At 43.2% G+C, this 22,454-nt stretch overlaps 2 protein-coding genes across 3 annotated transcripts in view; one reads left to right on the top strand and one right to left on the bottom strand.

The window, feature by feature from the left end:
* Positions 1–21: 21 nt before the first annotated feature.
* Positions 22–11,574, bottom strand: LOC147201550 (dnaJ homolog subfamily C member 11-like). 2 transcript variants are annotated; one of them, XR_015101634.1, is made up of 16 exons: positions 11,464–11,574; positions 10,312–10,441; positions 9,127–9,200; positions 8,953–9,054; positions 8,380–8,508; positions 8,126–8,248; positions 7,377–7,450; positions 7,096–7,285; positions 6,166–6,251; positions 5,153–5,269; positions 4,911–5,066; positions 3,826–3,895; positions 3,674–3,731; positions 3,123–3,265; positions 2,900–3,025; positions 22–1,776 (listed from the first exon to the last, which is right to left on the bottom strand). XR_015101634.1 is itself a non-coding variant. In XM_086118063.1 (16 exons), exons 1-16 carry the CDS (start codon positions 11,536–11,538, stop codon positions 1,751–1,753), a joined length of 1,683 nt encoding a protein of 560 aa, XP_085974189.1. In that variant the 5' UTR covers positions 11,539–11,574; the 3' UTR covers positions 22–1,750. The 2 variants fall into 2 exon arrangements, 1 of the variants encoding a protein (XP_085974189.1); XM_086118063.1 differs by having other exon boundaries at positions 2,900–3,029.
* A 2,541-nt stretch (positions 11,575–14,115) lies between these two features.
* Positions 14,116–22,454, top strand: part of LOC147201549 (calmodulin-binding transcription activator 1-like) — a 54,529-nt gene continuing 46,190 nt past the window's right edge. Inside the window, 2 exon segments of the mRNA XM_086117801.1 lie at positions 14,116–14,249; positions 16,098–16,193. Of these exon segments, the coding sequence (XP_085973927.1) occupies positions 14,225–14,249; positions 16,098–16,193 (121 nt within the window). The 5' untranslated portion in view covers positions 14,116–14,224.

Here is a 22,454-nt window from a genome sequence, read left to right as displayed (position 1 = left end):
GATGATCTGTTCAAAACAAAGTTTTCAGCACTTCGGAATTATATTTATTGTAGTATTTTCATTGAAGTGAGCAGACGGTACACATTCGGTATACAGTACTACATAGGGACATTTTGGACGTCGCTTGGAATGAAACGATTAGGGTGCTGTTCTTATGCTGGCCTGAGTGTCGCTGCAGCAGGCATGAGCCGAACACCTGTCAAAATAACTCAACCCGGTCACAAGATTAGTGCACTTGCACATGCCTAACTCGAAAACCGTCACCGCAAGAAAATAAGTCCTTTTAATTGACTTGTCTGTAATTTAATATTGTAATAATATCCGATGTGTAAACTGCCTAGAGGTGTTCTTTCCCTTTGCCGAGCTCTTGTAAATGTTATACATAATATCACTGACAACGTCATTCAAAAACACAGCCTTACTGTCTTTGTAAAGGTAGAATATTTGCAGCTCTTGTATTGGATCTCTTTTGATTGTGCATGTGTGCCTTACCAACCTCAACACATTTTAACACAAGAAATGGGACAAATATTGGACAACGAACAGAATTTAGGAGTAACAAGAAGGCAAATCAGTATTTAAGTACTTTCACCTAGAACTGGAATTATTTGCAGCATTCAGTCATTTCAGTGCAAAAATATGCAGTATTTTCTTCTACTACAGTCTCGATTATAACGGCAATTATAATCCTTATCGTGATCAATTGTTTGAAAGACTAACATTTGATAGAATAGCTCAGAACTAAAGGGGGCACATTATGTGCTAAGTGTGCAGTTCTAAAAGACCAGTTAAAAAAAAAAAAAACAAGTAGCATGCGCAGTGCAACTCAAAGTAGCAACAAAAGGGAAAAACAAGAGAAAATACCATGTGAAAGATATGACCCAAACCTTAAGTCCTGACTTTGCTAACTGGTCATCATTTATAACTATAAAGTACTATTCTGTTCCAGAGGAGATGGCTCCTTCTGTCCAATATAACAAACCGTCAGTCTCAATTCAAGAGTACAATTTTAAATGAAAGTAAACATCACACATTTGCATCAGAGTTTATGTCTCAGTAGCAGACGAAATGTAGTTATTGCTACAACTAAACCGCCAACGCCGAACACGGAATCCGAATGAAATCGCATGACCATTTCCCAAAATGGAGAGAGCGGCACCCTCCTGCACTCCCTGTCACTTCCCTTTCCCTCAAACTCTTATTTTTCACACATTTGCACGCAGCGACACCCGACTGCACAGCAGACAAACCAAAAACATGTCATGACCTTAACAAAAAAGTAGCGTTCAGTACAAGCAACCTTATGACTTGATCCAGTTTATATAACGAGGACATCATACTCTGTAATACATAATACATCTTCTGAAGGACAAAGGATCAGAATCAAGTCCACAATGAGGTAAAATCGGGCTTTTCCTTAAGTGGCTGCGTACTTGACACTTTGGTGAAACTTTGACCGATCATTGATGGCACCATGATGGGCCCTTCTGTTGAGTGCTACTCTGTCCTCCTTCGGTGGGCAGATGATATGCGAGCAGCCCTGTCAAGTGTCAGGCAAACATGCGCTGCAAAATCCCAGTGGACGTTTGAATGCCGCAGCCGGGAGTCGCTTCGTAGGAAAAGAAGGATTGGAGGGACTTGATAAAAAAAAAAAAAAAAGATTCACTGATACCATCACGGAGGAGGACCAAAAGGCCTGTTGTCAAAAAGTGTATTTGTTCCTTTGTTGCCCTCTGGTGCTCCATGGCTCCTAAGATTCACTTTCAATCCTGTGAGCTGATGAGACAAAAAAAAAAAAAAAAAAGACTGGTTTCAGTGTGAGTCTATGCATCCAAATGACAGCAAAGCCACCAAGTGGCACATTCCATCTGTGTTATGACTTGGACTCCTGAAGTCGAATACAATGTCATGTCAGTGTGACACAAAAGTGTTCTTATCATGCCCTTTCACTCGACCAGCGTTTCGCAACCTTTCTTGAACCAAGGCACATATTTGACATTTGAAAATTCCCAGAGCACACCACCGAACAAAGACGGCATATAAAGTGTATTTCGGATGATCTCATCGTTTACATGTAAATTAGAACTGAACACAAAACTATTAGTCTGTTGTATGAATGGCAAAAGGTGGGTTTTAATGGTACCTTCTGTCCTCGAGTGAAAGAGCATTTAATAATGTCACCACTAGATGGCAGCCATGGCTAAATTATGCTTACAGCAGATCTTCTACTGCCCGATGCTAGATGAGTAGGCCTAATTATATTCATTTTTTCCGGATTTACAATGGTATGCAGGACAACCGTAAGACTTCCATAATACTAAAACTTTGAGTGAGTTGATTTTTGTGAAAAAAATTACAAAAGCAGTTATTGCACTCAATGTTGGTTTCTTGTTCAGAAGTTTTGTGCCATCCTTGAATGGTAATTCTTATGCAAACAAAGCCCTCTGCAACCCTTTGTTGTTATTTCAAGAGAGTGGATCTTTACAACATCCATATCAAAAATAGCATTTTTGTAATACATCTGGTTAGGAAGTGTGTGGGCCTATGTGCCCCCCTCCCCAATAGCATTGATGAAAAATTACGGCATCCTCCAGCATATGAATTGCCCATCCTTGGTCTAAATCATCTTTGTTCACCTGCTTATGCTCGTGATGTACACCAATAGCAACAGGCAGGACAATGCAATGCTCTTCCACTAGATGGCCGACAATAAATCTGCGCGTCAACCTGTTGCCATTCATGCAACAGAATAATATCTTTTATGTTCAATTAAACAAGCCCACATTTCACACCGAGTAAGTGGATTTGTGCATGAATTGAGACGAAATGATCATTATTTCAAGACGGGTGGATGGATGGCGGAAGCAGTTGACGTGCTTGGAAGCTGCAGCCTTCTCACATTGCTTGGGTATCCGGAGCGACTCGGTGTCTGCGGAAATGACTTGGTGCATGACTCCTCGGAACTGGTAGAGCAATTTCAGGCCCTTCTCCTCTCCCACGCAGGGGTCGTAGAAGCCTGGCAAGCCTGCCTGCGGCAAGGGAAGCGATTCATTTACATTGCATGCGTTATCGCAAAGGCTGACGTGCAATTACCAAACGCGCGTGCGCGTGCACACGCACACCTTGGAAGTCTCAGTGAGGATGAGTTTGGAGTCCTTGACTAGACACTGCAGCGGCACGGTGACGTCAATGACTTTGGATTTCTCCTGCTTCTGGCTTGTTTCGGACACAAACTTTCCATACCAGGCATTCAGGATGATCAGTCCTGCGGTTAGCAACAGATGAAAGTTTCATTTGCTTTCGAGTCTCTGGATGCATTCATCGTCAAGTGCATCTGAAGAGCAAAGGCATTCAGCGAGTGTCTCCTCAAATAACCATGTGGAACCTCGACATAAATGTGACAGGAAATTAATTAGCACACTGAGGTCACAGTTTTGATTTATGGCAAAGCGCTCAGACGCAAATTTACACATTTAACCTCTGTAGAGGCTGCAGCATGCAGATTGGCTTCACAGCGCGGGATGATTGAAGTTTTGAGTCCTGGAGCTACAGTATATATAATGCAGCTGACAGCCACCGTGACAAATGTGTCTGATTTACACCTCGGGAGTCCTATTAAGTTTTGAACTTGTCTACAAACTAAAAATGGTCATTTTCACACGCGGCGTTTTACCCATCTTGGATTCTTCGGCCTCGATGATTCTCCTCACAGATTCCTGCATCAGCAGAACCTGAAGAAAAGAGGGGGCCGACCTTTTGTTCCCGGTAGCGATGATCAATGATTCCACGTGAAAAGAGAAACAAGTGCATGTTTGCAAGACTCACAGCAGACTCGGCCTCCTGCTTCTTCTTGGCAATGTCTGTGGCTGAGCTCTTCCTCTGCAGCTCCAGCTCTCTGGGAAGCACAGGAACATGTATGACTGACTAGGACTGACCGTGGAGGCTGACTACTTTTCCCGAGCCAGCCCCGTCACAGTCTGTCAGAAAATCAGGCAATAACAATGCGAAATCGAGGCTGCGAAAAATAGAGCAAGCGGAGTGGCAGGGCAGCTCATTTAAAATGAGGTGACTGCTGTCACAGCTCTGTCGCGGAAAAAACGGAATATTCTCTGAATCCCCAAGTTGGGCTGGCATCACACCACTGTTAGTTGAGTGAAAAAGTAAATTGGCATGACGGTGGAGTCGCTCTCCTGCAATGATGTGCAATCCGAGTGTCATGCTGTCAGTCTTGTAAGAACCACTAGACTCAAGCTTTTGCATCACTATTTGCACTTAATTTTTGATATCGAAGGCGGATTGGAAACGAAATGTGTTCATCCACTATCTGGCAGCTGCTGATCTGATGCAAAAAAAAACCCCTGAATAGCCGTGGAGGTTCAGCTCGCAAAGGTAAACTCTAATTTGGCCTGTTTTTGCATTGTGGGGAGGGTGGAAGAGATGTGAGCTACGTGGGTAGTGGCACTCAGTGTAAGCAGCCAATGAATTCACAACACACAGGGTAAACAGAGGACAACTATAGAGGACATCTGGCCTTTTATCTTTCTTTCTTGTGGCTCTCATTCTATTCTTCTTTCGTGTGTCCAATGGTGGAATAAAGAGTGAATGTGCATTCATGTGCAGCGCGTAGTTCGAAAAGAGATGCAAAGATATGATTTTTACAAGATCTAGCAATGACAATTTCTTTTTTTCTCCTATTATCAGTCATGAAATCTTTTGTATTTTTTTTTTTTTGTTGTAATCTGTTACACGGCATAGCAGGGACGATTTTGGCGTGTGACTTCTGTTAACAGACAAGCAAAATAAGTGCACATGCCAAATTGAAGTAAAATCGCCCTGCTTGGTGCTAATGGGACAACGACACTCACTCTTAGAAACACAGTCAACCGAAAACCAATGAAATCCGTACTGACTCTTCTTTCTGCGCTCGCGTGTAAGGGATGATGACCAGTTTGTGGACGGCTATGTAGAGCAGCAGCGGCCCCGCCGTGGCATAGAAGACAGCGCTGGGCAGCAGCTGGTCTGTCAGGTGAACTGGAAACAGGTACGTCTGACTGGCGCGTGCCAACCTGCGAGAAAACACCCATTATATCATCGCACAAAGGCCCACGGGGGAAAAAAAAAAGGATCCATCAAATGCCAGGTCGTTGAGTACTTGATCTTCAGTGTGACTCCCTGAGGGACGCCGACGCTGACAGTGGCTGACAGGACACTGTGGCGACTGATCTTTCTCTCTGCTCCGTATTCCAGCACTGTTCCGAACCAGCCTGTCCTGGAGAAGGGAAGACACAGACGTCAATAGAGACCAAGAGGCCGCTACTGACGACAGCAACTTGGGCAGAACGTGCAATGACTCAAAGACGCGGGCTGTTTCCTTTCCATCAATGCTGTACAGTGGTAGGGGTGAACCATTAATCAAATGCAAATTGACTATGCAAAAAAAATGTATACATATTTATCGCAATGAGATTATCTTTCAAAATCATTCAGCCCTAATTAAGATTACGCTGCAGGATATAGTGCTTCTTTTTTCACAGTGCAACCGCTCTCGTCCTCAAATTTGAGGAGAACGTACGAGAACGTGCGGGATCAGACATAGTTAGACACAATTAAAATTTACAGGAGATCGAATATTTGATCGCCAATCACATGCGCAAACTGTGGTGCAGTGAGAGACCCGATTCCTCCTTTGAATAAAATGATGTTTGATCATGAAATAAGGGTCATTATTTAATCTGCTTTTGATACTGACGCGGAGTGTGAGTATTGTTAAAATATTCAACAATCCCGATTTTTGATCAGTCACGTTCAGCTGTTAAATTAAATAGTCGGATGGTCATGTAAGAAATTAGATCACAAAAGAGTTTTTTTTTCTAACACCTTTTTTTTTAATAACATTTCCTTACAACAAAAGAAAAATACATACATAAAAAATAGACATGAATGTAATGTTCTGCACTTGACTTTCTATGCAACTGTCATATAATAATGATTGCCTGTAGGAGTTGTGCCACAGCAGAGGCCAACGTGTATCTCATGCTTCTTTTGATTCTCTTCATCAAAAATCAATTCCACACAATCAACGGATATCTTTGTAGCCAACCACTAGATCACATGCCCATTCCGACGAGCACTCATGTGGTGCACTTATATGGATGACAGACTTACTTGACAGAACCTTTGACTTTGGTCTGGTCCTCATCTTGGAACTTGTACTGGTAGCTCATCATTAGGTAGGAGTGGGGAACACCCAGCTAGAGAGGCCATTTAAATATTGCAATTAGAGCACACACAACATGCCCGGACCGCATCATTAGCTGCACCACAAATGCTTTAAAAAAGGAAAAAAAAAAAAAGAAAAAGAAAACAAGGTGGGGGGTAATAATCCTCAGTCTGGATCCACATTTTTAAAGAGCTTTCCAATTTTACGATGTAATAATATCAACACCTCTCCAGCGCAGTTCCTCTCTAGTCTCCGTAATGATGAACGATCAACTATACTGTAGCTGTTAAATACACAAGTGCATCTCAATAAATTTGAATAAGGGGGAACGCTTAATTTCAGTAGTTCAAGTCAAAAAGTGATACTCATATATTACTTCTTATGAGTAATTTACAACACGTAGAATGAAATATTTCATGATTTAATTTTATTGACTACCAGTATATAGAAATCGTACATTTTACCATGACAAGAAATAAATATTACGGAAAAAGACATGAAAATAATTTTCTCAGACAGGTACAAGGAAGGAATTTGCCTTCTTAGAGTGTTTTTGAATTGAATGACTGAAATAAATGAACTTTTCTACAATGTTCTTATTCTTCAAGATGCATTAGTACATTGAGGCTTAGCTCTGTCCAACATTCGTTCTCTTTTAGAGGCACGCTTACGTTTTCTGTCAAGCACTATAATGCATTTTGAAATTGTTCCGGAGTTGTATGTGATGTTTATTGTGGGTAACAGTAGCTCATCTGTACGAGGACTTTGGAACCATTATATCTCAGTAAATTATGCAAGTGCACCTTAAATTGTGGTCGGTGAGAATCGTTACCAAATGTGTCATGTTACAACGGACACATAAATGTTCGGATTACCTGTACAGCCAGAGTGAAGTGACTACTCTTCGTGTCCCGCACCACACTCGTGGTCATGGCACTGGTGGGCCCCCAGCGCCACTGCAGATAACCCATCGTGTTTTGGTCCAGGTGGCGTGCTGTCATCAAAGAGCAGCTGGGGCGTAAGCCTCGGGGGGAAAACTGCAAGCCGCACTGCGCTGTCAAGAAACTGAGCAGAGGAATGGCATCAAGCAGATAGAGCAGAACAGCAAAAGTCCATGTGCTACATGAAATGCGGGGGTTAAACTCTTGGGCCATACCATCGCTGCGTGACGTTACGAAACACCTTCAAACCAATGACAGGTCCCAATATGTCTCCTGCTCCAAATTCCACCTGCGTGGATTTAGAGAGAGAGAAAAACAATTCAGACAGCAAGCAGAAATGATGCTCGCAGCTTGTTGAATCCTCCAAATGGTCATAAAAAACCTTGACGCCAGGTTCCGCCCACACAAGATGGTGCGGGCAAAAGAGTTTTGCAATTTAGCGATTCACAACCATCAACAGTGCTAAAGCATATTATCCAATTTCAGGGCCCACCCCCATTTCATTTTCCCCCTCATTTAATTTTTTTTTTTTTTTTTACGAGCTAGCTAGCGAGCTCGCTCGCTAACTAGATAGATAGATTATTGGAGTATATGTCGACAGACATTTATAATTTAAACAGGGATATCAGCATGGAATATAAAACAAAAGAATGAAAAAAATGCCAGGGGGTGCACAATTACATCTGTCAAAACTACCAATGTACTGTATATATCCACAGTGACTATGTTGACTTGACAACAGGTGGACAAACAGAGTCGTTGTACCTTCTGCCATCTAGTGGGAAGAGCATTCCATTGTTTTGCTTATTTCTATATGTTGCTGGCATGTATTCATGAACAAAGACACATTACTTGTGGTAAACAATTTTCGGACCAATGAAATGACTTTTTCGGCACATCTGATGATCTCTCACGCAAATGCATCATAGTTGTTGGCGATCACGTGTCAATGTTGGAGCCTCACCTCTCCCCAGCCTTGAGCAGATGTCACCCTCCGAACAGTCATGTTAATGTTGCCCCCGCCGTTACCATTGTGTGTCGAGAGCGAGCCAGAGAGCACCGCTGTGTCAGAGTTTGTCAAAGGGGCCTAAAGAATAACAACAAAGCTGATAAAACAGAAAAAGTCTTCTTTAAGTCTGCTTTATAGAGTCCAAAAGGTAACAGGCTGCCAAGTAATATTTGCATACTTCAGTGATTATTTTTATTTATTATTTTTACCTCGATGGACTGGGAGATATGCATCTTGTTGATCTCAAGGTGAGGAAAACCTCCACCTGGCGTCTCCTCAAAGTCTTCATCGTAACGATCAAAGAGGTCAGTCGCATCCACACCCACACTGATGGTGCCCTATTGATGAATGAATCATGATTTGGTTGAAGGAATGCATGACAGAATGCAGTTCAAGTCAAGATCAAATGCACAATAATCCACGTAAGAAAAATGCCCGACCGATATGGATTTTTTATTTAAGGCCGATTCCGATATTTAGCAGAGTTAAAAAAAAAAAAAAAATCTGATAACCGATTAATTGGCCTACACACCATTTGAATTACATTGTGTATCTACAATGAACCTCCGCCTATGTGCAGTGTGCTATTTAAACGTTCTTCTATTATTTCTTTTCAGTAATTCATCAATTTATTAATTTTTTTTCTGTAGAAAAAAACAGAGAACTGAGAAATTGACGTGAAGCTTGACTTTCACTGATATTTATCCATTCAGCTGACTTTGTGTGAGAGGTGGGGCACACCCTGGTCTGGTCAACAGTCAATCGCAGGGCACATATACAACCTTGGGGTTCGTTCTTTGCTGAAGCTTCCTCTCTTCTCTTTCTCGTTGTAAACGCTCATACTCTTCCCGAATTTCTGCCGGTGTTCTTTTTCGTTCCACCACCTAGACAAGCATATTACCATATTGAGGATGGTGACATCAAACCAAAAAAAAAAACAGAAACAGAAAACCTACTTCCCAGCCCTCTACTTCCAATCCTTTCTTCCCAAAGAGGTCATAGATCGATCGAGCGTGAGGATCACTTAGCACTGTGGAAACAAAGGGAAACAACTTGATGTGATGTAGAGGGTTACGGTCCACAATATTTTGTGGCCATTTATTTATTTTGTGTTTGGGTTCATCTTTGCATATGCGCAGCAGCGCTCCCCTGCTCTTTGCTGATTGGTGGCCGACCAATTCTTAGCCGACCAATCAGTGCAGGGAAGAGTGACCCAGTTAGCAACTACTTTCAGGTGTGCCGCCACCTGCCAAGATTAACCACCACTGTTGAAAAGGAATTGGTTGTTTTCAGTTAGGGGCCGGCGGCCCGGTAGTCCAGTGGTTAGCACGTCGGCTTCACAGTGCAGAGGTACCGGGTTCGATTCCAGCTCCGGCCTCCCTGTGTGGAGTTTGCATGTTCTCCCCGGGCCTGCGTGGGTTTTCTCCGGGTGCTCCGGTTTCCTCCCACATTCCAAAAACATGCATGGCAGGCTGATTGGACGCGCTAAATTGTCCCTAGGTGCGAGTGTGGGCGTGGATGGTTGTTCGTCTCTGTGTGCCCTGCGATTGGCTGGCGACTGATTCAGGGTGTCCCCCGCCTACTGCCCGAAGACGGCTGGGATAGGCTCCAGCACCCCCCGCGACCCTAGTGAGGATCAAGCGGTTCGGAAAATGGATGGATGGATGGACAGTTAGGGGCCTGGGGTGTTCAGTTTGTAGTCGGCACACAGGGCTGACTGGGTTGTGACTTGTGAGTATTGTTGTGGTGTTCAGGCCTAACCCCTTGTGAGTCCTACCTACCACTGCCTATTGATTTAGTGCAGCCAAATTGTTTCCTTGTCATAGCCATCATCCATCCAGTTAATTTGTGTCCACTTTATTCATTCGAGTGCTAGAGAACTTTGACATACCGGTAATTATTTTGTTGTTCATTCATTTCACCGGTATTTATTTGGGTTGCGCTAAGGCAGTGGGATTCAGGAGCGTTTACTCCAACCTTGTCCTGTTGTGTGTTGTGACACCCCCCCCCCCCCCCCCCGTTTCCATCTGCGTTAGTACTCGTCGTAACATACAGAAAAACATTGATTTTTTTCTCATTGTTCTTGTATGAACTTTGTTGCTCGATAGATCATAGAAAAATATTTTATCTCGTGTCCTTACCTTCGAAGGCTTGGTGCACCTGAGTGAAAAGCTGTTCAGCTTGTATTTTCAGCTCAGGGTCGCGATGTTTGTCAGGATGGTAGAGCATGCATAGCCTCCTGTACGATGCTTTCAGCTCCTCCACAGTAGCCTGTGATCAGACGGAAACAAACAATACCAAACTTGAAGCATACGAAATCAAAAATTATAATCTAGGACAAAAATTAATACAAAATGTACTCGTGAGTCTTAACTTTTGGGATTCAGGAATGCTGGATCATAAAACAGAACATCCAGTAGCAAATATGGGAAAGTAAAATGTCCACTGATATGTAAATTAAAACATATATGCTATTACAATCCTGGCCAGGTACTCTATGTCCACATCTACTATAATAGGTGGTGGTATGCCTTACTTTGGCGTTTTATCTTTGTAAAATTTTTTTTTCAGGGGTAGCAAATAACCCGGATAACCAGGAAAGTAATCACTGTTGGAAAAATATATACATATACAAAAGGGTAAGAGTGGATTTAGTTGGTTCCTCAGTTAGTGTAGCACGTTGAAGTAGGTCAGGGCTCGAATCTCAGCGCCAACCTTCCTGTGTGGATTTTGTATGTTTTCTCATCCTTGCTTCTCTCCAGGTACTCCATCTTCCACCCACATTCCAAAAACATGGATGACCATTCTGCACCAACTAGATCAGTGAGGCAAAACTATGCAATACCCTACTACTATTTAAGAGCTAGGTGTCAACAAGTGGAACATTATAATGCACAAGTAGCATGCAGTTGTCAATATGTGCAGTTTTTCCTCACTAGTACCATGTACAGTACTTACCCGACTAGTATGGCAAAAGCAGTAGGAGAAAATGGTTACTGTCGTAAAACACGCACAGTCGTTCTAAGTTCTGTTTGTTCGATTGCCTTACAACTGGTTTATACTGGATATCAGATAAATGCCCAGACGGCTTTCCATGCGCATATTTACTGAGACGTGCAAAATAAAATATGGTTCATTGGTGTCTGTGCAGCATCACCCGGTCTCAACCTCCTTCCTCCTCGCTAGCTGGATGACGCACCGAGCACTTCCTAGCGAAGCAACCTAAGCACAACCGTCGCAGTGACGGACCTTCGAAAGCTCAAGGTTGGCATATTCATATTCAACATCCGTACCTCCTTCCTCACGTTGAGTAGCGAGTAGTAATCCTGATTATTGAAGTCAACATCATCGTCTAAGGACGCAGCCATGTTCTAGCTCGCTGTAAATCCCGCCCACAACTCAAGTGAACAAAAACCTCATTGGCCCCCTAAAAAAAACAAGATAGCAGGTGGGTTTTGGCGCCCTCTGCAGGTAATGTGAGGACACACTCCACCTTCAAACTCATTTCTACCTCATTGTCGTTAACGAGTTCACATTTTTCAAAGTTGAAGATTAAATAAACACATGAAGATAACAGAGGCCCCCTTTTATTTACTCTCTTTGGGCTGCATCCGTCTTTTTGTACGTACCTGGGCTTGTGCATTTTTTAACTGCACGCATTCTAGCATCCAGACTTTTGACACGCTTACCACATTAAACTAGGGAATGAGTGCTCAAACACCAAGGAGACACGATTCATTAATTATGAGGCTTGCTGTAATTCATGGAACATTTTTAGAATATGAATTTAATGTTCACCGATGTTTTGAATTTTGAATTGCACCAAAAGCAGTGGCCTACAGTCAGCCATGAAAACTATTTGCCGAACCCCACACACAGCGAGACAGTTCAGTCGGTTTTAGTTGTGTCGCTCGGTGTGCAACAGTTCTAAACACACACACACACACACACACACACACACACACACGTGCTAATGCAAATGATACTTATATTAGAGATGGAGGAAAACATCAAACAACTAACATTGAATTAGCTACAGTAGTACTATTTACACATGCAGGTAAGCATGCTAAGAAATGTCGTTTTGTCTTGACTTAATGTGAATTTCAAGTCAGATGCATTACTGCCACATAGTGGAAATGTAGAGCAGGGAGTTACAGCAATCAAATGGAAAGTAATTTTGTTGTAATTAAATGAATATTGGTTGATCCACCACAGCTAGTGGTCTTTGCAATTCAGATGTATGCTATTTTTAAAAATCTGAAAAAATACATTGGAAATGTTGCCATCCATCCACCCATTTCCAACATGTGCAAAAATGTAAACGCAAATAATGTACTCATCGATTTTTCTCAGGACTTTATCATCCAATTTGTAATTACCATGTAGAAGCAGTATATTAACATTGTTGCTCAATGCCTTTGGGTTGCCCATTTTTAAGAAGAACAGTTTTTCTCAATTTCTCAGTGTCACATTGAATAAAGAATTGATGGAATGCATTTTTTTTCATGTAATGCTTTAGGGCCATTTTTATTGGAGCACCGAATCCCCCAAAAAAACGCACAAATTCAACAAGATTAAAGAGAAGGTAATTTTCTTCGGATCTCTGACATGACTAATTTTATGTGACACCATTATTATACTTTCAAAAAGACGAAATACATGGAATATGGGGTGTAATTTAGCAATTAATGAATGTTTTAATCGCACAAATTCATTTCTGTACATTCATATGTTATAGTACTGCTAATGTACGTGTCATACTCTGCTTGAACTACGCACCAGTGAATATAATCATAGATCCACATGTCTTCTTGTTTTCCAAGGTTAAAGTGCATGGAAACTTCTGAGCATGAAATTGAGTGAGTATTGTCTATGTCAAACTCAAGACAAGTGCACAGACTGGCAGCAGGTGTACACTTTTGTGCTTTTATTTATGTACAGGAGATGAATCAGTATTTCTGCTCTTTTATTTTTTGCACAAGTTTCTGTTTTTCAACTAAGGTCTGCATAAATTCTCAGTCATCTGGGTCAGAAAGGTTTTTTGTTGAATACAAGAACAATTGCTGTCCATTTGCCTCCATTCAACATATACATATTAATAAGGCAAAGAAAAAGAAGGGGGGTCATTTAAAAACACACAAAAAACGTGTACAAGTCAAAAATTAAAGGAAAAAAGCAGAGTTAATGAAATGAAGTCCTCCCACCGTACTACTTTGCTTATGTCAAATAAACCATTGTATTCATAGCTAATTTTTTTGTGAGATTGATACAAATTCTAATGATTTGCTTTTGTAAATATATTTCCATACATAAAGTTTGAAATTTAAAAAAGCAATACTTAAAAAAATACAATCTGTACATAGCCAATGAAGGTCGTGTGGTCTTTCGAAACTTTGTACCAAATTATTGCTACTTTTCATCACGTTTCCATCTGACGGATGCTGCTCTATTGCGCATGCGCGCGGCCTCTGCAGGCGCGTACGGAGCTGTCCTTTCAGCACCAATGACAGAGGCTGCCTGCCCACGCGCATCTGCAACCTCTCCTCACTCGTGTCTCCCCCGCACCATGTTTCAGTTCACTTGGAAACCGCGAGAACGCGACAGCAGCTTGTGTGCGAGAGACAAAACGATGAAGCATCGCTCGAGGAGGATGAGGAGGCTGTCAAGGTTGTCCTAGAATACAGACGTGGTGAAGTGACGTGATAAGGGCGGCAGGGGAAGAGAGGGGCGCGCGTGAACGTCAGTGGGCGGACCTTGCGGGAAGCGCCTCCATCGCGGATCCCCTCTGTCAATCACTGGCGTTTGAGCCAATCACCCAACCGGACGTGGCAGGCTCGCCCGCCCACCACTGCCGAGTCAACTTCTCGGCCCCGCCCCCTCCTTGAGCTGTCCTCTCCGAGTGTGCACGCGCCTGCGCCCCCCCCAGCCCTCCACCCCACCCCGCCTCTTCCCACCCCACCCCGCTCCTACCACCAACACTAGGTCGAGTCGAAGAGGAGGAGGAGGAAGAGGAGGAGGAGGAGGAGGGATGAGGCGCGCGGCGGAGGGGAAATGGCTGCCGAAAACAAGCCGGAAGGTAAGACAGAAATATCGGTTTTAATTTAAGGTGGCGCCGTGTCGCTATATTTGGCCTTGAGACGAGGAGACGACCGGACGCAGGGGGACCGACGAGGGAAGAGATAAGAGCCGGGCTTTCCCCTTTCTTGCTGTCCGAGCCGAAAATACAGAGGCAGGCTGGCTTGGTGCTGAAGCAGCGACAGCATAAATAACCGACACAGAGTTACTGTGTGCTGTCGGCGGTGCTGGGATGCAGTCGAGCCGAGTGCTTTCGAAGCGTTTTAACAACGGAAAAGGATGAGGAGAGGATGAGAGTGGTTCACGCTGAAGGAATTCAGATGCTGCGCGCGCGTGCGTGCGTGCGCGTGCGTGTGTTTATGTGACTCTCCTTAAAGTGTAATAGACCGCTGCATTTCAAATTTCCTGACGCACAACACTCAAGAGCTTTCAGTGTTCTATGGTGTGTGTGTGTGTGTGTGTGTGTGTTTATGTTTAGTGCCATGTGTGGTTCTGCTTGCTTCACATGACTATCTGGTTGCATTTAGGTGGAGGCAAGAGAAAGGGTGTGTGCGTAGTGTAGTATTTGTGTCAGTTTTAAGCAGTACTGATTACCCCCCCCCCATATTTTACTCCCCCAATTGAACTCTTGACTCACAGCCACCATTTAATCCAGACTGTTATGCATTCGTTCATGCATTATTTAAGAGGCGGCAACGTTATCGCTATCTCGTCTCGTGGATTCATTAATTTATGGTTTATTCAGTGCGTTTCATTTGATTTGTTTATATACACCCCCCGCCCCACCACCACCACCCTTGTCAATGTGTTCAATGATTGCTTTCGTTGAAAGCCAACAAACATGTTACGCATGAGAAACACAGTTCCGCCGTGGATTACACGGCGAAATGACATTCATATCACACGTAAGTGTTGACTAGGTTATATTTTTCAACTATTAATTGGCGAGGGCTGATAAATGACAGAGGCTCTCCACTAGGGAGCGATACTGGCAGGTATTTCTCCAAGGGGGGCAATTTTTAGCAACACACATGCAGTGTCATATATTGGTTGGACCCATTTTGTGACACAGAGCACTGAAAGCCTCCTTCACATACACAAACACACACGTGCAAACGAGCGTGCAGCGAGGAGCCAGAGGCAGGGGGAAGGTCGTGGGTTGAGAGTCCCATTGCGTGAAAATACTTGAACTGAAAGATGAAGCAGAAGGCCCATGGGCAGTTCAGCAGGCAGTGTACCACATAAATGTAAAACCATCCCCCTGCCCATATTGTAGCCACGCACACACACTCGCACGCACACTGCACGAGGAAACCTTTTGTCCACTGCCCCTCAATGTTACATACAGGGAGGATGTTACAATTTACGAGCCCCCGGCCCGGCTGAATGAACGGCGAATGAATCACGGCAGTGAGGGCAGGAGACGGCCATCCAACTCTACCCATCCCGTAGCAGATGTGTGTGGCGCCGATCCGCAGAGCTCACAAGTGGGCATGCGAACAGCATCCACCGTATAGCTTGGAAGACCCTCTCCCTTGGACTAGTTTGTCTCATAGCAACAGTGGTCAGGGAAACAGAAATGATGCGGGTGAGGAGAAACTAAAGCAGGGTACAAGTTAGTCACACACGCGCATGCACGCACGCACACACGCGCGCGCAAACACAGATAGCGTTTCGACTGTGGCCAATCGATCAGAGGATACAATTGATGCTCAGAAAATGGATCATCCTACATTCATATCAGTCGGAGTTGGATTTGTGGGCTTAAGAGGAGGAAGAATGGTTCAAGGAGGAACAAATGCCAAGAGCTTCTCCCAAATATGTCTTTTGTCTTTTTCTCTTTCTGCAGGACTGAAGAAGATTAGAAATCCAGAGCGAATGGTCAGGATTGCAGTTGGTTACACGGGACACACCCCTCCCAAGAGTGATGACACTGACGCCAACAGTAAGAGGCACACAAACAAACGCCACACGTGTGCGTGTGTGCGTGTGTGTGTGTGTGTGTGTGTGTGTGTTCATTTAAGTGCCGTGCTCACATTTGTCTATAGCGCAGGGTAAGTCTGGGAGCGAGTATAAAAGCTTTCTGGCAGAATGATGTGATGCAGGAACTGAGGTCTTGCTCTGTAACAGATCTCACGCACACACACACACACACACACACACACACACACACACACACACACACACGCCAAAAATACACTCTATCTCCATGTTTCACTGCTGAGACGTCATGATAATTCAACACTGTAACACTTAATGTTTATTCATGCATGCCAGTACAGTATTAACGGACACACACACACACTAAACTGCACCATCGAAAGTCACAGTAAAGGCAAGGCTCATTTGAGCTATTAGTAGTTTATTGTCAAACCTAATCTGTACACATGGCATTATGTATCTGTAATCCTCAACGGGCCTGCTTAAAGTCAGCACTGAGGCACACTGAGTAGTCTTGGGTCGCTGCATGCTTGAAGTTAGGAATGTGTGTGACGAGTGCCTCTATGGAGGGACTGCCTATATACGCAGTGATCATTCCGACTGGTTATTGATTAGAGATGATGTTGGACGTGTGTGGGTTTATGAGCATTATCAGCTGGACAGACTGGAGGAAGGTGAACAGATGTAAGGACAAGCAGTCAGACATGGCGTGGTTATTGATGGCTATCAAACACACACACACACACACACACACACACACCTACGCATTTAATTTGAATTGTATGAAAAAAGTAGGGGTTGCCTGTGTGGATGTAGTGTCCTAAAAAAATGTATTTGGATCCATTTTATTGTGTCCAACTATTAAGTAAAGTAAATTCAACACATTTTTTTTCAGTGTATGCGTTGGTCAGCAAAAATCTGCTTGTAATTGACACCAATTTAAATGCATTGGCGTGTGTGTGTGTATTGAAAAATTTATCAAGGGGTCATTCAAAGTGTGAAAACGGGCCACACGCAGCCCGTGGGCCACGAGTTGAGCATCTCTGCTCGAAACTGTACTTAATTTAAGCGTGATTGTGAGTGTGTTTTTATCCATTATGCACTGAGATTGACTGGCGACCAGTCCGGGGTGTATCCCGCCTCCCACCCCAAAGTCAGCGAATGAAGAAAAGCGCTCTAGAAAATGGATGGATGTTTGGATGTTCGATAGGAGTTGAGGCTTGCTCTCGCTGTCTTCTATCAGTTCTGTAGTCCCAGTTGGAGGATTACCCGAGGAAAAGTTTATCAGCAGAATGATAAAATTAGCATGCACGCCCAGCTCTCCGTCCCCTCCCCACCTCATCCCCTCACCCCCCCCCTTTCTCTCTCCCCTGCATCCTTCCTTCCCCTTACACCCTAACTCATCCCGTGCAGCGTTCCCCTCCTCCCCCCCGCCTTTCTTCTCTCTGCCCTCATGCCCTCCCTCCCATCCCTCTCGCTGCTGCGCAATGAGCCTTTCTTTCTCTATGTCACATTAATTTTATCCTGAAAAGAGAGAGAGTGTGTGTGAGGCGAGGGGGGGGGGTATAAAAATTTCCCCTGACGCATCCTAATATCAGAGGGGGGGAAGCGTTAAGAGTTGCATTTGGAGCATCTCTCTTTACTGAGGAGAATTTCATAATTAACTGACAGCCTTCTCACAAGGGCATTGGCTTGTTTCTGTGTTAAATATGGAGATGGCAGTTTTATGAGGTAAAATATTCATTAGTCGCAGACTTCACTTCTGTGTGATTTTGGTATAAATCAAAGCATTTGATCAGCTGCGAGAGCAGTGTTTCACTTTGGTCAACGCTTTCTGGCAAGCATGGGACTTAATACGCCATTAGGCCCTCTTTTTTGCAGTCTCGTGTCATCCCTTTTTTGACTTTCACGCGCATGTTGGACTAAAATAAAGTAACGCTGTTACATTATTAATGTGCTCTATGTAATGCAGTATATAAAGTCAAATGCAAGCTGTTCTGTGATGCTCGTTGACTTCCAGATTGTCAAAACTAATTTCCCATAGGATATAATGTAAAGCGAGCCCCGTATAATGCAACAAAATGAAACGAAAATAAACTCCAACCCACTTACCCTTTGAAGACCCCCCGACATAAATAATGAACATTTTACTCACCCCTGTTCACCAGGTATTTGCAATATTACGCAAAAATACACCAAAGTGACTCATTTTAAAACCCTTTTTCCATTATTTACCATCCTATAACTGAAACGACTCAATTCAAATTCTTTTTTTCTTTTCGAGAGGGGAAATACAACTTAAACATTTGAGATAACGCAGCGGCACATGCGTGCTCGTCGTCTTGTAAATGGAATTTAGCTCTGTTTGGAATTAACCGATTAAATTGGAGTCAGCACGCATCTGCCACCATTTAGCGTGCCTCTGATTATATCCGCAGAAACCTAAACTGTTCTAGTAGGCTTTTCCTGTTATTTGAAAAAAAAACATTGCTTGATAGCAGAAGCCTTAAGTTTTCGTGCCAACACTGACTGATGTTGTGATCTGTTCGTAACTCCGTTCACTTTACTTTGGCCCTCGTTCCAACTGAAGAAAAACAGCTTGAAAGCGTGATGCGGCCACCACCGTGTGTCAGTGTAGGTATGGTGTTGTTTTGGTGAAAAGTTGTGCAAAACATACCTTTTGGAAGTTTGGCTAAAGTGTTTAACCTTCGCTTCAACGGACCATAACAAACACGGAAACACGTTGGAAAAATAGTCAGATGAAACCAAGGCTGAACTTTTGGGCCGTCATTCCAAAATGCTACCGCAACACCAAAAGAACGCCACTTAAGTGCAGCGGTGGCACCTTTCTTCTTCTAGAATTGTGCAGTAGATAAAACAGAGGGAATTATGAACAGTTCAGATTAGCAGTCATTGATAGCATAAAACCTCCAGGCTTCTGCTAAAAAGCAAATAAAAACATGTTAGGGGAAAAAAACTATGAGAATAGCTGAACTCAGTTTAGGGTTAGTCAGAGACATTTTAACCCTTTCATGCACGCTGTGACCTGATCCCATGATAAGATGTCCTCTGTAGTAACCACTGTCCCTGAAAGGGTTAATAAATGGTGTCAGGTGTGTATGGTCTCCTGATTTAGCGTGACTTGGAATGTGATCGGTTAATTCTGAACGCAGTCACACCCACACAGTTATTATTTCAGTCGTTTATTTTGACTCCGCCCTCTTGAAAAGATTTTTTTTTCCCAATTCAGTTGTACACTTGGTCAGATTGCGAGTGTAAAACGCTTTGAAATTATTTATATTGTTACCATTTTTTTTTCATATCACAAAAGCCAGGCATTGGAACACGGGTGTCTTGACTTTTTATATTCATTATATGACTGGAGAAGGAACGGGGGGGGGGGGGGGGGCTGGTTGCGGAGCAATACTATCACCTAGTGGCACTTGATAAGTGGAATTAAAATTTGATATTGTATGAATTACATTGCTAATACATTACTGCGCAGCCAGAACTTTTCCGATGTGGTGGTAGGTTCCATTTCTGTTGACACGTGACCCATCAGTGGCACCGCTGTGCGGTGGCGTCACAACAAATGCAAAACGCAAAAGCAAAACGCGCTCACAGGATGACGTCTTGCATGATGTCACACCTGATGAGGGTTCGAACTCCAAGATATTTTTCTGGAACATTTTGGTCGCTCTCCAGACGACATGATATTTCTATATTTAGCAACCTGTTCACAGCGTCCTGGGACAAGTAATTTCCCTTGGTAGCCAAAAACTTCAGAGAACTAAAGTTCTTTTTTTCTTCTTTTTTTTTTTTTTTTGCCACATGTCCCACCGTAGTACAGCTCCGCTGAGGATCATTTGGAACAGATGGAAGGCGATTACCCACAGAACCCGGGCTGAATACAATATATGAACGGGGGATGCATTGTGAGAAATAACACAACTCTTCTGTAACGTTGGCCCTCTGTTGAGAAGGGAGCGGTATCAGGAGGATGGGTTAATATGGCGATCGTGTCCATGAAGGTGCGCTTTGAAAGGGATTTCAGCACCAAGGTCACCGAAGGGGGGAAAAAAAAAAAAGTGGCTCTGGGACAAATACTGTGATGTGTGTGCCTTGATTGGCAAGCACCGTGTGTGTTTGAATGTGTGCACGCGTGGGTGTGTTTGTGTGCAGAATGGCTTTGTTTGATGTGGTGGTTCTGGTACATTTCAAAGGCGAGGCTCTGATGAGAATTCTTCAGAACAGCAGGGGGAGGGGAGTTTGGGGGGGGGGGGGTTATAGCCAGGAGAGGTGGGGTTTAAACGCTGATTGGCATTCATGGCAGAGAGGCTGGAGCGCTGCTAAAAAAGAAATTAGGCTTTAACTAAGCTGCACCATTCAGCTGTTTAACTAAGCTGCGGCACCGTTCAGCTGTTTGAAATTCTGTCTTCTCAGGCCTTCTATTAATAAATGCATAATTGATTAGGGGCGGCATACGTGCTTGAAACACACTTCCTCCCCACACCAACACACATACAAGACAAGACCTCCCTCCTGTCCGGGAGCAGCACTTATCTTTCTGCGCGTCTTTGTGTTGCTCCACCTCTTGTCCTTGCGAAATTGCGGCTGTGTAAATATTTCTCTCCCCTGCTAAGTTTCTTTTTTGCCTTTCATTGGCCCCCCCCCCGCCCCTCCCTGCTCTGACCCCCTCACTCTTCTTCTCTCGTTCTGTCGTCTGCCCTCAGGTAGAGTATATAATTCATATCTTCCCAGGGGAGTCATGAATGGACGCCCTCCACTCAAATGCTTATCAATAACCTTTGAGTGCACGCTCTCTTTGATTCCAAGCAGCATATCTGTTGGATACACGCTCGTAAATGGACACAGATACACTTGCGCATACGCTGGGGCTCTATCTTTGAGAGGACATTTTGAACCGGCCAAGTGATATTTTCTGATGCACCGAGGGATTTTTTTTTTTTTTGTCCTTTGTCTTCTCAGTATTTCATTGCACCTCTGTTTTGACAACCTGCCCTTTGCAGCGGAGGTTTTGGTGTCAGCGTCGACTATGATTAGTGGTTGTGCGCTTATGGATCTCCCAAAAAGGGCAACAAATAACTTATATTGATATTTTTGCTCGTCATCTCAGAGCAAGAAGGTTCTCGGTTTGATGTTGCTCCGGCTTCCTCCCATCCACAGAAAACAATCAAAAACAGATGGCGGCTGGATGAATTTTTCCAAGATTTTTTTTTTTACACTTGCCAAAAGATGCCATAAACAGCAACCTAAACAATCGGTAGCTTCTCGGCACTTATTGGCTTGCGATGACGCTGAACTTTTTGGTTACATGGCCTTACAAGGTGTGTAACTGTTACACGTGCACAGTTCTCTTAATTTTTGTCCTGTTGAGTTTACAGCAGCAGGTTGTTTTAAAGTGGACATAAAACTTGGCGCTTGTAAAAAACGTTTTTGTAATGTAAAATAAAAATAGACTGAGACAAAGCTCCACTAGGTTTTATCATAATGTTCAGTCTTCTTTTGAAAATGAATCTATCCGCATAGAACAACTTGACTCGGCAATATTTGCCCAAATGTGCTGCGTATTTATTTATTTATTTTGCTGAAATATGAAATTGTTCTTCACCTCTCTGCCAGCCTTCTGTTTTGTGCCATATTCATAACCCTTTGGAGTGTTTACTTGCACCAGCACATCAGAGTATCCCCTTAAAACGCTGTGCCAAGGCCACCGCCCATGAAGAAATCTGTCATCTCCTGAGTAAACACTTCTGAACTTTAGGCGTGATGCTTCAATTGAATTAGTCAACACAATTTGGTGCCAATAAAATGTCAATGGTTTTAGGGTGTTTTGATGTCACTGAATCCAAACATGACATTGTTCTTTTCCAGAATAAGCACATTTTGGAAAAAAAACAAACAACTATATATATATATATATATATTTATTTTTTTTCATTTAACCCTAAAAGTTGAGTTAAATCCCTAAAAGTTGCGTCAAAACTGAATAACCCAAAACAAATTGACCCACGTGTGGGTTGGTCCTTTTTAACACAGAAATTGGTTAACCCCAAATTAGTTCTTTTTGACCCAAGTGTTTTTAGAGCCTATAATCAAAGTACATTTTGTAAACTGTCAAATCACATTAAACCATCATTAATCATCATTAGATCTTATCAATTAAGTAAAATATTGATCTCAAAAAGTCGAGCCAATTCATAGAATTGTATTATAATTTTCAGACTCAGCAGCTCAAAATTGC

The sequence above is a fragment of the Hippocampus guttulatus genome, chromosome 8 (assembly GCF_054856545.1).
Source record: "Hippocampus guttulatus isolate MCC_2025c chromosome 8, RoL_Hgut_1.0, whole genome shotgun sequence".
NCBI classification, from domain to species: Eukaryota; Metazoa; Chordata; class Actinopteri; order Syngnathiformes; family Syngnathidae; genus Hippocampus; species Hippocampus guttulatus.
This window is presented reverse-complemented; position numbering and strand designations above follow the sequence as displayed.